The 15,660-nt window shown below is 44.0% G+C and overlaps 1 protein-coding gene across 2 annotated transcripts in view; it reads right to left on the bottom strand.

Annotated features, from left to right (window-relative positions):
- Positions 1–15,660, bottom strand: part of LOC147730279 (uncharacterized) — a 271,641-nt gene that overhangs the window by 74,965 nt on the left and 181,016 nt on the right. For both annotated transcript variants that reach the window (XM_086958537.1, XM_086958539.1), the window contains exons 4-5: positions 11,972–12,037; positions 4,462–4,527 (exon numbers count right to left, since the gene is read on the bottom strand). In XM_086958537.1, coding sequence (XP_086814663.1) covers positions 4,462–4,527; positions 11,972–12,037 — 132 coding nt within the window. The remainder of the gene's footprint in view (positions 1–4,461; positions 4,528–11,971; positions 12,038–15,660) is intronic.

The following is a 15,660-nucleotide window of genomic DNA, read 5'->3' as shown; positions in this document are numbered from 1 at the left end:
TTTTTAGCAGCAAAACGACTTTTCAGAATGCCGCTGATTGTGGATCAAAGTTTGTGGTTTGAGACAACTGAAAGGTACTGTAAGGGTGTGCTTACAGCAGGGTTGTCCAATCCTCACTTCTGTTGAGCCCTGTGTGGATAGTATCGAATTGAATGATTGTCTTAAGTTCCTCTCGGTTGAGAAGTTGGGCCAGGTTGCCTCCTCTTTGTGGAAGTTTTACTGTTTTTAGCACCGTCCACTTGATATCGTCCGCAGTGTGTTTCAGTTCTGCATAATGTTCAACGAGGGGTGCGTTGGGAGTTCCACAGCGTATCCGGCTTCTGTGCTGGCCGATGCGGGTCTTTACTTTCTGGGTGGTTTGGCCAACGTACATTTTCAAACAAGGACACAGGATGGCATAAATGACATTCTGGGTGTTGCAATTGGTGAAGCTTTTCATTGTCACTGTGACATCATTATGGCTGAAATTTCGTGCCTCAATAGTGAATTCACACACTGTGCAACAGCCACACTTAACGTGCCCCAGGATAGGAGGTAGGCCCCAATTGGTCTCAATTGTGGTTAATGGGGAAGGGGCTGGTAATGCTGCTCTTACTAGATGGTCCCTTAAGTTTTTGCTTTTCTTAAAGGCAAATAACGGCCTCTCTAGATGTATTGGGCCTGCATTTAGAGTGGGCCAATGTTTGAGAATGGACTTCCGGATTTTATTGGAGACAGGGGAAAAAGTGGTTACACATGCTATACGTTCAGATTTGTCCCTTAGCTTACGAGTCAAAAGGGCCTCTCGGGGGCAGTACCAGGCCCTTTTGGAGGCTGTTTTAATTAATCTTCTTGGGTAGCCGCGTGCTTTTAATTTGTTTGAGAGCACGTCTGCTTCCCTGAAGTAGTCTGCTTTAACTGAGAAATTTCTCCTGATTCTCAGGAACTGGGAATATGGTAGGGAGTCTTTTAGTGCCCTAGGATGGTTGCTATGGTAGCTCAGAAGTGTGTTGCGTTCCGTGGGCTTTCTAAAAAGACGTGTCAGTAGCTCATTGTCATGATGGAAAATGGTCAGATCTAGGAAAGCTATCTGGTTTTTGTCATAGGCCACAGTGAAATTCAGGTCGGCACAGTTGTTGTTCAGCCAATGATTAAAGGAATGCAGTGTAGGGATGTCCTGGTTCCAAATAAGGAAAATGTCGTCTATGTAACGACGCCACAAGCAAATGCCTGTATAGAAGGGATTGATTTCTGTTAAGATGTTACCAGTCTCGAGGGCATCCATGAATAGAATTGCCAGGTTGGGGGCAGAAATAGCCCCCATGGAAGTCCCCTTTACTTGCTGGTAGTAGGTGTTATCAAACACAAAATAGTTCCTGGTGAGACATAGTTCAAGGAGCTGTAAGATGAAGATGGTAGGGACCCTGTGGGTACGTGGTCCAGAGTCTAGAGTCTTTTGAATGAATGAATGTTGTTTTGATAAATACTAGATTTGTCACTGGCACCATCAAGCCCTTATAGTGGCCCTCTCATCCCCCATAGATATCTCCTGCACAGTTTTTAACTGATTTACCTCTTTTCACTTGGACAGAGACCAGTGTGCTCAGAAAGACCCATCCACAGTCTCATGTGGTGTCTTCCATGGCTCCATATTCGCATATGATGTTTGATCTACACAAGAACCCCTTTCTTGCTTTAAGGTCAGCAGGACATCTCTTCTCATCAATATTCAGATACATTTAGCAGCATCAGCAAGGAATTGGCCAACAACATCAAGAGCTTTAGAACCTATACCTAGTTACCATACAAAACTGGATGTTTGGCAGGCACTTGAAGCTCAACCAGACATCAATGGAGTATATGCTCATCGATGGTGGGGAGCTTCTATCCCTCCTCCAACTCCCTACATAGGTCCCTACATAGTTATTAAATTCTCTTTCAAGGACCATGAGAAAACAAACTTCTGAGAAGCATGGTCGCCGTTGAGTGTCTTGTCAGTGTTGAGTGATTGCTGCCTCTGAACTGCTGTTCCCTTGTCCTGTCTCAGATCCACAACAGCAATGCTCTGCCTCCAGTCTCCCAAACACAACACTGGCTTCACTGTTGGTATTTATATTGCACTGACCTGGCACACAAGCTACTGTCTGATCACCAACCAAAGAACATTCAACGTATCACTAAAACCCTAAAACATTGCCACTGGCTTTCTCTATGCGCCTGCATCAAGTTGTATGATTTACAAAGTAATCATCTCAGGAGCACCAGACAAGCTTTCAAGCATGCACCACATCACTGGTAGACTTCAAACCACATGGCACTCTCCCCTCGCCAAGTTAGTAATACATAAATTCTGAATGGAATGGACAAGAAAACAAGCTTTCTCTGTCTATGTACTGAGGCTCTCTGAAAATCTCCCCTGATACTTAAATCAGCACATCTGTGCAGCAAATGTGACGTCAACTCAAAATATAAATTTCCATTGGTAATGCCATCAACACATTGACTCCTTCTTTGCATGTCCTCACTAATACCCTTCTCAGCAGTTGCCCCCATGCCACTCCTCCCCCCTCACGATTGTATATTGTCCACCACTGTGCTTTGTAACTGTCCTTGCATGTTCTTGGTAGCCATATATGCCTGGTTATATTTCTCCTGGTTCTATGTAAAGTGCTGCATTGACCACTGGGACCGTGCTTGCAATGCATAACTACGCTCAACAAATTTTAAAGCAAGTACATAAGTCAACATCACTTTGCATGCTGGGACTTTAACTTTCAATTTTACCACTGTAAGTATTGATTTTGATTTGTGAGTGTTATATAGAGAGGTCTGTTGGTCTAATTTTAAGGTTACATAATACCAATAGCTAGTGATAGCTTGTGAAGGTGCAGAACATAGAAAACCCTACTGATGAAGGAATTACAGCCATCAGATGTACCCTATCACATTTAAGATGTTTCATGATTAAATCTTTTTTTTTCTAATACTGGGGTGGATAAATTCTCAATGTCAGTTTTAGCCTAGAAGATCTTCAGGCAGCTGAATGTCCACAACAGCATTACAACCATACCCAGTCGGAGGAATCACACTTCCAAAGCATTATGTTTTTATATCAATCAATCACTACACTTGCAAAGCGCTCTACATACCCGTGAGGGTCTCAAGGCGCTGAGGGGGGGAGAGGTTGGGGGCGCTGCTACTGATCGAAGAGCCAGGTCTTGAGGAGTCTTCTGAAGGCCAGTAGGTCTTGGGTCTGCCATAGGTTGGTGGGGAGGGTGTTCCAGGTCTGGGCGGCGAGGTGGGAGAAGGATCTGCCTCCGGCGGTCGTTCTTCGGATGCGGGAGACTGTGGCGAAGGCAAGGCCGGTGGAGCGGAACTGGCATGTGGAGGTGTAGAAGCTGAGTCGTCTGTTGAGGTATGCTGGTCCAGTGTTGTGGAGAGCTTTGTGTGCGTGGATGAGGAGCTTGAAGGTCATCCTCTTGTTGATGGGGACCCAGTGCAGGTCTCTCAGGTGGGGTGAGATGTGGCTGCGGCCAGGGATGTCGAGGATTAGACGTGCCGAGGCATTCTGGATGCGTTGCAGTCGTCTCAGGAGCTTGGCGTAAGTTCCTGCGTAGAGGGCGTTTCCGTAGTCCAGCCTGCTGGTGACGAGGGCCTGTATGACTGTTCTTCTTGTTTCAGTGGGGATCCACTTGAAGATCCTGCGGAGCATTCGGAGGGTGTTGAAGCAGGATGAAGAGACGGCGTTGACCTGTTTAGTCATGGAGAGGGTGGAGTCGAGGATGACCCTCAGGTTGCGTGCGTGGTCGGTGGGTGTCGGGCTGTTCCTAGAGGTGTTGGCCACCAGGAGTCGTTCCAGGCTGAAGGGGTGGAGCCGAGGATGAGGACCTCAGTCTTGTCCGAGTTCAGTTTCAGTCGGCTTTTCCTGTTTTGCTTGACCACAGATGATCCAGGAATTATTTAGTAGCATGATTTTGCTGTATCGCCGGTGATAAGAGAGGCATGAGTGATTGAATGGAGGATGATGAAAACGGATTGTGTTAACAATGTCATAAAATAGGCCAGGGGTTATTAGTGATGCACAGTTAGGATAGTGAGGCCTTTCATTGAGTGATTAAGTACTGGAATATTGGTTGCATTAACCAATAGCATATCTCGGACAGTGTTTTAGTTGATATTAGATGACACTGTGGCTAGCTCAGTAGAAGTTGACATCAGTCATGTCCAAACTAGTGTTTGTTTAAATAATGCTTAATACTGGGGTTTATCTTAGTTCCAAGACCTGCACAGTTTGGCAATTATAGGAATTGAGACATATGGAGATACAATGATAAGTTCAAATTCACACTCTTGACAATTGTGGAAGATGAGATTAAATGAATATCATATTATAAACCTATAAATTTATGATAGAATCTTATCTTCCACCATCAGCGAATACCAGTGTAAAAATAATATTAATCAGAGCTGGAAATTGCTTACCTTGTTGGACGGGGTATGTAATATATTGATATTCTGGATGAGGAGGTGGATGCTCCACAAGCTTTGCTGGGGAGACAAGAGTTCAGACAAACAGTGCTGAGAAGTGCTTTTCTGAAGTGATAAAAATATAGTTCGCAATAACTGAGCATGGTTACTCCTGGGAATTTGTTTAATAGAAATCGACACAAATAAATGCAGCGTAGAAGTCTCAAAAAAGTAATTTAAAGCCAGAACCTGCATTTTGAAATTGTTCAAAAACATGATCTGAAAAATAATTCTCTTTAATAGCAGTGGTGTTTGGTAAACTTTGAAAGTGCTCAGGCATATATATGGACCGCAAATTTGCACCTTAGGAGACAGTGAAGCAGGCAAGCCTGACTCCCACCATAGACACCCCCATAGCTGTTTGGGAAGTTTCTCAGGCCAAGGAAAATCTGAAAAAAAGAGTTACATTTTGTATTTCACAGTAACACATCAAAATAAATTAACAACAAAAACCACAAGTTTCCCAGAAAGCACTGAAGAGACACTGATGAATTATTTTGATAGATAGATATATATATTTATTTATTTGTTGATTAATTAAAACCGTTACAAAAAGAAAAATACAAATCAAACACACCAACTAATTGAACATGTTTGGATACATTTTGATAGCTTCCTGGTATGCCAATGAAGTCTGACCATGCGCATAGCTGATGGAAGGGTCATCTGAAAAACTTTGAAAACATGGTGTTAAAATGGGGTATTTTGAAAGGTTTCCTTGAAAAAAAGCAACAGATTTTACAGGCAGTTCAAATAATCTGAATATCACACTTGCATGACATCGTATAATTTTTCCAGATGTGTTAGACTATGGGCCAGATGTAGGTGGCCAAATACCGGCCGTTACCGACCAGTATTTGGAGTTTTAGATGTAGGGGGCCTTAAAAATTACCGATTCGGTAAATTTACCCAATCGGTAAATTTACCGATTCTGTAAATTACCGATTCGGTAAATTTACCCAATCGGTAATTTGAGATGTAGGTGGCACTGAAAACAGTGTCACAGGGTCTTAAGGATTCGTTATTTAGCACCAACTATTAGTTGGTGGTAAATAACGAATACCTGTGTATATGCAAATCTGTGCATGTACACCTGTGCCATGTGGCACACATACATGGCCTAAGGGCATGCATGTGTGTCACATGGCACACAAGCCTGAATCAGGGGTGCAACAGGGTGTCAAAGTGACACCCTGCCACCCTTGACTATTCGGTAATTTTACTGAATCGGTATTTACCGATTCGGTAATTGACATTGATTCCTATGGGCTTCAAGGCCCATATGAATCAATGGCAATTACCGAATCGGTAAATACTGATTCGGTAATTACCGAATCTTAACGATTCGGTAATTGTTACCGAATATTTACCTACATGGCATTTACCGTTTTGTAAATACCGAATGGGTAAAATTTAGTATTTACGAATCGGTAAATGCCATTTACCTACATCTGGCCCTATATGTTTCTTTATTCTATTAATTTTTATTTGTTCATACTGACCCATTTCTTTAGATTTGTGGTTGTATATTGTGACTGGCAATTGGAAGGGAAAGGCTAGTAATTTCTTTTCGAATTTCAGGGATCTCTAAATCTCTGGCAATAGGCTTCAGAGCTATCGCACAGGTTACACAAATATCACCGGACCAGAAGCTTGAGCTACTTCTCCGATTAGATGGACCTTAAGATTCAGGCACCAAGCATAGTTTCACCAAACCTAAGCATCAGACAGCAATATTGGCGAGTCTGTCAAAAATATCTGTATAGAGTGTATAGATACAAAAGATTACACAGTATAGATAGTAAACTACTTATGTGTGAATCGCGAAATAACTACACAAACCTTTGTTTTATGGCACCAGGAAGATCACTTTACCAATAACCAACAAACTCAGCATGAATTTACAATCTAATATTAATTTAATTATACTGAAATGCATTAATTTGCCCCAATATTCAACATGACATTTTCTTTATATCCTCAAATATTGTATTCAATCACTAGCTTTTCGTTTTTGTTAAATAAGCTGATTTTTCCCTAACACCATCTACCCATATTGGGAAGAAATGTATGTTTTCCGTTTCCTTCCGACCACTAGTTTTTAATTGTGGGTAAATAAACTCAATACCCCTAAGCAAATGTTTGTTATGTAAGTATACATTGTTTTTTATACAGCACAAACCTAGCTAGGTAGCAATGGCAGCAACAGCCCCTGCAGGTAAGAGTGGTGGGGCCAGGTTGGGGTGAAAACGACAGACGTCCTTGAGGGAAATTTAACTAAATAATTAATTTGCCCTTGTCGTCGTCATTCGAAATGTCCCCCCCCCCCCCCCCCCTAATCCCCTCCAGACGGCCCCACCTGCACGGGCCGCGGCTGAGCAATGGAGCACTGAACATTACATGGGAGGTTTGGAGATGATCACCAAGACCACGTACAAGTAGGTATTACAAAAATAAATTCCCCATTTTTAGGCGCAGAGAGATTAAGTTATTTGCCCAGAATCACATAACGTTGAGCCATGTGTCGCGGCTAGGACTTAAATATCAGTACCTGGTTCCAAAGTCAGCAGCTCTAGTCACTAAGCAACAGGATCTACATCCAGTCCCGTTTTGGGAACGTCTCAGCACACATGGCTTCAGCTCACTGTTCACTGTACCTTGTTTGAATCTGAACTCTGAGCACGGACTTAGTCCAGGGTAAACACCACCACTACATCATCCTTCTTAACTGAGTGCAGGCTGGAGCTTTGCAGTCTGAAAGCTCTTGTGGCAATAAATATCCTAGGCTCTATACTCAATGCCTTCCCTAAAAGGGGTGCACCAAATACTCCGGGTCTTAGTTTCACACAGTGGCAGTTTGCATATCAACTCCTTCATGTGCATTTATTTATTTTGATATGAGTTTGACACTGGTTGCCTTGATATATGTTCTTTGTCTCTCCGTGATTAATGCATTGTTTGCCTCGTGATTCTGTACATGTAATGAGCTCTTATTTTACATTATTTGGTGAATAAAACTATTAACCTTACAACGAGTTTGTGGTTATTCAGAAATTATAGGTAGGTAGATAGATAGTTATTATTATTACCATCAACTTCTCAACTGCAGGTCCATCGACCAGAGGAAAGAAGTTGGTATACAGGCTCAGATAGGTATTTAAAGTGTTAGATACGAGCCTGTATAATGAACAACTGATTTTTAATGTTCATTTAGTCTTGAAACTAAATACAGCGTCATTCCGTGGATTATGTGGGGTAAGTGTGTTGTGGGCCTGTGTTATGTTGTGTTGTTATTGATTACCGATCCCTGATTGGCGCTGGATCAAAGGCAAAGCGTGTGAAGCTGGTCCTGAGCCTGTCCAGCTCGTTGCCACTACAAGGCGCGCACACGGCAATAGGTATGAGTCCATCATTACAAGTATCGGTGACAGCACGAGTACACAGCATTCGCCACAAGTCCCACTCTCCATCTGCCGAGATTCCCCCAGTTTCATCTCCCTTGGCAACCACAAAGGTCCAAGGGGAATATTAGAACCCAACACTCAGAACTGAAATGTGTGGGAGTGCATAATGGCAGCAAGACCACGCGACTCCGGTTCTGAAGAATGATTTAAGCCAGCCCGAGTCTTTTTCCCCATGTCAGTCAGTCGAGAGAATGACCAATTTATCTGTCACTTTATGGTTCAAATCTCTTTATTAGATTTCAAAATACAATGAAGCATGCCATTGCAGTGAGCGCATATCGCTGAATCGTCATGGTATAGATATGAATGTACACAAAAATTCCCAAACTCCCCCCTACCTTAACCTTTGGGATATCATTGCTAAGATATGCGGTGTGTAGCAGGGCCTAATATGTCCTGATGTGCATATCTAGGAAATGCTCTTGTGGTGGGAGTCAATATGAGTATCTGTCAAGCAAAGAAGATGATGATATTTGGGACAGGTTAGTTCGCGGATTTCCATGGATAGTAAAGTGATCCCTAATATGTACCAGAGGTGGTAAAGCCATCCCAAGTGTGTTGGAATCTAAGCCCTGCCCCGGTGTGTTAAAATATTCTGCAGGGGCGCCCCAGAGCCAATCCGATCTGCCAGCCTCTATGTGAAGTCAGGGGGAAGGTGAGCTCATTGGGCAGTCCCAGGACTGTGTAGGCAGGGAATCTGTATAGCGGAGTGTTGAGGTGAGTGTCTATTTCATCCAGCAGTTGTGTCCAGTAGTCAGTAAGACTCGACATTCCCATAGTAGGTGCAGTAAGGTGCCAGGGGATTCGCAAACTCAGCAGCAGTCAGCTGTGCATCTGGAATTGCCCCTATGTAGGCGCACGATCATGAGATACCGATAAGTGGGTATTTTAGTGGCCGTTTTGATGCTCACCATATTGCGGGCGGTGTGTTGTGCACAGTAATATACTTCTTCCCACTCCAATCAGTGAGTTTCCCAGTTCCAATTCCCAACACCATTAGCCTGTCGATTTAGTCTGCGGGGGATGAGCATAAGAGGCCATATAGTTTGGTGATTAGGCATCAGTTTGACATCTTGGTCACCAACCATTTTTCAAAAGCAGTAAGGGGGCACCCCAGAACAGACTGAAAGCTGCATTAGTGCTTGAACTCTATCTGGTTCAGCTCTGGGGTAAAATCCACATTATTCACTGTTGGTGTCAACGGGAATGGAAATTATGTAAGGTCTTTCCATTCACTCACTCGGTCCCAAAAGTCTAAGGCAGATTTGGTAATCGGCAACAGATAGTCTTCTTGGTCAAGCAGGCTTATATAAAAAGGGGATTCTCCACAAGTGTTGCCTGGCAACTGCTCTGTCCATGAAGAGTCAGTGCTTTTTCGATTTCTCCCAAGACCATTTGAGTAGGAACCGGAGCTGTGCCGCTTAGTAATAATGTAGAAGGTTCGGAATACACAGCCATACCTCCCCGGGGGTCTATAGCTCTGATCTTTCTGCATTCGTAAGTGACTGTTGGCCCATACAAACTGATGCATGTCCTGTTGCAAAGCCTCAATAGTCCCAGCGGGCGGTTCAACTGGCAGGGCCTGAAATAGGAATACAGTCATATGCAGAATCAAAATTTTCAGGGTGGCTACACAACTGAACCAAAAGAGGCTGTATGGCCTCCATCTAGACAGATCTGCTTTAATGTGTTGGCATAGGGCCTTATAATTAAGGTATGCAGTCGCTTTACCCGTATGGGCAAACTGAATATCCAAGTAAGGGATGGAGGTGGTCATCTTTGTATAGGATAACTACCAGAAAGGGTCGTCTCAGTGGCTGCAGAGAGTGAAAGATTCAGGTGCAGATATTTGTGAATGTTGACTTGGATTCCTGCGGCCTGACCAAAGGCCTCCAATTCCTCAAGAAAAGCCGGGTGTGAAGTAGATGGCTATTTTAGGGCCACCAGTACTTCATCTTTATAAAGGCTTATAGTATGCCACTCCCCTCCGAAGGAAATCCCTTTGATGCCAGAGTTGTCCCGAATCCACTGGACCAAAAGCTCCATATAGAGCGTAAAAAGCAGAGGTGAGAGGGGACACCAAGGTCTCCCCATTCATGCAAAAAGTTGTAAATGGATGTAATTGCTGAGAATCCATGAACAGAATCTCCTAGAGAGTCAAAAGTGTTGAAGATTGGCTTTTTGGTAAGACAAATGAGCCCAATCAAATGCTTTCCTAGCCTCAATGAATGGACAAGAGCATCCGTTACTGATCCAAAAGTTGGGCTTTGTCAATTTGGTGCAAAACCAATCAATCAGGGTTCTTATAGAGTGCAACAACTTCCCTGTGAGGGTCTCAAGGAGCTGAGTGGGTTGTCCTATATTGTCCTAGGATGCTTGATTCCGGTCCAGGAAAGACATGGCTTGGCAGTTCGGGCTGGACTGTTCCCATGAGGCACAGGGTCAAGGCTGATTTGCATATGGCCATGTCTGAACTGGGGTGGTGTGGAGTGCAAACAAACGATGGATTTAGGCCCAGATCTCTGTACTGGGGTGAATGTATGACATTGTTCTGCATTCTGTCCATCAACTGTTGTTTTTGCATTTGTCACCCCGAGTGGGACGGGTATGCTCAGACGTGAGTCCCGTGCTCTCCACACCACTGGAGTCAAGCTATACTGGCTGAAGACGGCTGATAGCCAGAAACCGGTCCTAGGATGCTTGATTCCGGTCCAGGAAAGACATGGCTTGGCAGTTCGGGCTGGACTGTTCCCATGAGGCACAGGGTCAAGGCTCATTTGCATATGGCCATGTCTGAACTGGGGCTATCAGGATAATATAGGTGTGGAGAGCACGGGACTCACATCTGAGCATACCCGTCCCACTCGGGGTGACAAATGCAAAAACAACAGTTGATGGACAGAATGCAGAACAATGTCATACATTCACCCCAGTACAGAGATCTGGGCCTAAATCCATCGTTTTTTTGCACTCCACACCACCCCAGTTCAGACATGGCCATATGCAAATCAGCCTTGACCCTGTGTCTCATGGGAACAGTCCAGCCCAAACTGCCAAGCCATGTCTTTCCTGGACCGGAATCAAGCATCCTAGGACCGGTTTCTGGCTATCAGCCGTCTTCAGCCAGGATAGCTTGGCTCCAGTGGCATGGTGAGCAAGGGACTCATGTCTGAGCATACCCTGCCAACTTATGGCGGCCAAAGCGGTACAAAAGGGGGTGGTGATGGACGGAGCATCTGAACCAATCAAACACTCACACCCAGTCAACAGATCTGAGTTTAATCCATCACCGTTCTTTACCTCACTCCACCACCCCAGTTCAGACATGGCCATATGCAAATCAGTCTGACCCTGTGCCTCATGGGAACAGTCCAGCCCGAACTGCCAAGCCATGTCTTCCCTGGACCGCAAACAAGCATCCTGGGACCGGTTTCAGATTCATAATCCTCATCAGCCAGGCTATCTTGAATCCAGTGGTAGAGTGAATTGGGGTGGTGGAGTGAGCTAAAGAATGGTGATGGATTAAACCCAGATCAATTGACTGGGGGTGAGTGTTTGATTTGCTCAAATACTCCGTCCATCATACACCTTTTGTATCACTTTCTTCGCCCTAAATTGGAAGGGTTTGCTCAGACGTGAGTCCCTTGCTAACTTTGCCACTGGATTCAAGATAGCCTGACTGATGAGGGTTAAGAACCCAAAACCAGTCCCAGGACGCTTGTTTCCGGTCCAGGGAAGACATGGCTTGGCAGTTCGGGCTGAACTGTTCCCATGAGGCACAGGGTGAGACTGATTTGCATATGGCCATGTCTGAACTGGGGTGGCGGAGTGAGCTAAAGAATGGTGATGGATTAAACCCAGATCAGTTGACTGAGGGTGAGTGTTTGATTTGCTCAAACGCTCCGTCCATCATCCCCTTTTGTATCACTTTCGATCTCATCTTCCACCATTAACTAACACCAGTGTAAACATGTTGACATTCAGAGCTGGGAACTGCTTACCTTGTTCGACTGGGTATGTAATATATTGATATTCTGGATGAGGTGGTGGCTGCTCCACATGCCGTGCTGAGGAGACAAGAGTTCAGACAAACATTGGTGAGAAGTGCAGTTCTGAAGTGATTAAAATATAGTCTGCTATTGGCAATCAGCAAATATGGTTACTCCTGAGAATTTGTTTAATTGGAACTGACACAAAGTAATGCAGTGGAAGTCTCAAAAATGTATTTACAGCCAGAACCTGCATTTTTAAATTGTTCGAAAACATGTTCTGAAAAAACATTCTCTTTAATAATAGCAGTGTGGAACCTTGAATGTTATAAGGACCGCAAATTGTGCCTAATGAGATAGTGAATCAAGGCCGCCTAACTATCCCCATGGGGTTTTGGGAGGGTTCTTGCGCCAAGGAAAATTTGCAAAAACAGAGATAAGTTTTGTATTTAACAGCAACATTTTCAAATAAATCTATTAAAAACTCACTAGTTTTGTAGAAAGCTTTGAAGAGACACTCGTTAATTATTTTAATACGTCTTACCCCGCCCATAGCTGATGGCTTGACAAACTTTGAAAGCAAGGAGCTAAAATGGGGTAATTTTAATAGTGCCCCTGAAAAAAAGCAATAGGTTTTTGCAGGCAGTTCTAATAATCTGAATATCCCATTTGGCATGACATCCTATCATTTTTCAAGATGTGTTAGGCATATGTCTTTGCTTCTACATTTCATTTACTTTTATTTGTTCATACTGACCCATTCAGGTAGATTCTTCGTTGTATATTGTGACTGACAATTGGAATGGGAACACTGGGAATTTTCCGAGGTCCAGGGATCTCAAAATCTCAGGAAATAGACAGCAGAACTATTGCTCAGGTTAGACAAATGTCACTGGGCCAGATACTAGAGCTTGTGCTCAGATTAGAAATACCTTACGTTCAGACAACAAACATACAACCTGATTAGAGTTTGGTGAAGAGGGTGCACTTTCACAACGGCAAAGGCATACCCTCTCCATCAAATTGGAGGTCCGTCAGCCTGATATACAGTCAGGTGGACCTTCAGTTTGTCAGTGACGGTGACTACACCGTCTCCATCACTGACATAAGGTCTAGTGTAGTGGTTAGGGTATTCCGCTGCAAAGGCAACGGAGTGCCCTATCTGCCAAACTGAAGATCTTCTGGCCTGACTTACGGACGGGCAGACTGAAGACTACTCCGTCTTTGTTGCTGACAAATTCCTCTGTTGGGCCGGCAGAGTAAGGACAGTCGGAGGTTTGGCCATTCGCCCACCTGTCCATTTTAGAGTGGTCAATCTAATTGCCAGTTTTGTTGTCCGCCACCGCTGGGTAAAACTTGGCTGTAAGGGGCAGTGAAAACTGCAAAATTACCCCTACACCATGGGAGACAACTCTTATTTTCAAAAACAAAATACCACTTTAGGATTTTGTTTTTGAAAATACAAAACATATTAAAATGTTGATAGATGGTACCATAGTTGACGGAGCTGTATGTCAGACTTTTAATACATTGACAGGAACCGCTGTAAAAGCAGTTTCTGGCAATGTGAAATGATGTCCGTGGATGGTTACTCCATGAGGGCAACAGAATAGTTAACTCTGTCACACTAATGGAATAAATAGCATACCCTGATCTCTAAATTAGGCTCTTACTCCTCCGAAGGCCTGATGGAGTAATGGCTCTTAGAGGCTTGGCCATTTGACGTCCCGCCCAATGTAGAATGTACGGTCAAAAGGGCAGTTTTAGTTTTAACATACTGCCATCATAAACGTGTTGGTAAGTAAAAGTAAAAAAGTTTAAATGTCTCCATACCATGGAAAAAAACCTCAAAAGTGAGGGGGTCATTAGATTTGTTTATTATGAAAAAGAAAATCCCGCTTTTGGAATTTGTTTTTGAAAATAAAAAAAACATATTAAAATGTGGACTGAGCCGTACAGAACCCTTTCAGTACAGTGACAGGATGTGCTATGATGGCGATCCCTGCCAGTGGTCAGAGATGTCCACTGAGACGGAGGACGTCTCTAAATTTGGAGTGCGGTGACTCTGTCAGGGCGACAGAGTATTTTATTCTGTTGTCCTAACAGATTAAAACCCGTACTCTGAAATCTAAATCAGCCCCAAAGTTACAACAAAATGAACTATCAGAAAGCAGTATTGGTGAGTGTTTGAAAAAATCTATATCGAGTGTATAGGTAAGCATCTGTTATCCACAGTGCTTAATTTGTAAAAAAAAAAAAAGAAGTGCAGGTGCTAAAACGTTTGCCAAGGAGGCCACAGGTCACTTCTTCCTCTGGTGAGCCCCACTTTCAACACTCTCACTGCCTCAGTCTTTATCTTCTAACCTTGATCTGTTGTCTGTCCCCTGAGTCTTTGCTCTAGGAGTCTATCCTCTCACCTCCCTAATTGTTTTCTATCATCTTTGTCACACATGGTGTGTTACCTTATTCCCTGTATTTCTGATTTGCCCTCTATTCATTCTAGCCCTGCCTTTTTTCCTCTTCACTTTTATCCATGCTCTGCTCTCTCTCCCTTTGATCTTGGCTATTTACTATCACTCTTTGATCAGTGATTAGCTGTGTTTTATCATTTGTCTGCTTGTTTTCCTCTGTCCTGTCCTCTACATCCTTCCATTCTATCTTCTCTCTTCTTAATGCTCTCTTCTTCACATCATGGCTGCTTTCTCTTTGTATCTGATTTGCTCTCCTTTACTTCTACTTAGCTCTCTCTTATCTCTTTCCTCTCCTGTTGTTTCTTTCTCCTCTTTACTCCTTCTCTCTGTCTATCATCTATAACACTGCTGCTGCCTGTGACCCCTGTTGTCAGCCTGTACATGTCCCTGCTATTTTGAATTCTGCGTTTTCCTGGTGTCATTCCTAAAGAAGTGGAAGATGGCGTTTTTTACTTTCTTACCTACACTGAGTGCAAAAACAAAATGTACACCAAATGAAAATGCTTTTTTTGCATATATTAATCAGTACGGTATGACTGGGTTTATTGCCGAACAGGCGGCTGCTCGAGCACAGCAGGTGATGTCACTGCTAGTGCTGCCTGTAATTAGTAGGTCCAGGGATGGCGACTGCATCGGCATCCACTGCTCAGCTTCCTGTGACCCTGCCTGCTACAGCACAGGCATTGTCCCCAGCCGTAATGCTGCCAATGCCAGTAAGTATGGCAGTGGTACCTACTGGACTCACTCACGCTCCGCAATTACCATGCTGCGGTGCAGCGCACAGATTCTACAGGTGGCGCCATGGCACACAAAAGTTGCATTGGTCCACAGCTGCATCGAGCACGTTGAGGAAAGCAGCAATGCAGGGCTGCAGGATATGCTACTCTGGCTAGGCAGCAAGTGGAAAGTCCACCCTTACTTTTGTTTATTCTTCCTCAAGAGCCCCCACTCCCAAGTTCCAAATGCGCTCTTGCAGCTTCCTTGCCTCAACTCCGTCATGAGCCAGCCCCCAGCTACAATTATCCAATGGGAGGCTCAGGCAGTGGCAGGGTGCAGACTTTAGGGAATAATATGCAAGCCATAGTTTGTCAATGACTTCTTGGATTTGTGATCGGCGTGATGACATCATCACTAACGTGGTGATACACAATCATGCCTGCCTGGACAGGCGTGTGCTGGCCTGTCTATGAACATATACCAGCCAGTCACCATGCAATGCATGTTATTCTT

The sequence above is a fragment of the Lissotriton vulgaris genome, chromosome 2_1 (assembly GCF_964263255.1).
Source record: "Lissotriton vulgaris chromosome 2_1, aLisVul1.2, whole genome shotgun sequence".
Taxonomy (NCBI): Eukaryota; Metazoa; Chordata; class Amphibia; order Caudata; family Salamandridae; genus Lissotriton; species Lissotriton vulgaris.
The sequence above is the reverse complement of the archived record's forward strand: the minus strand, read 5'-3'. Positions and strand labels throughout refer to the sequence as shown.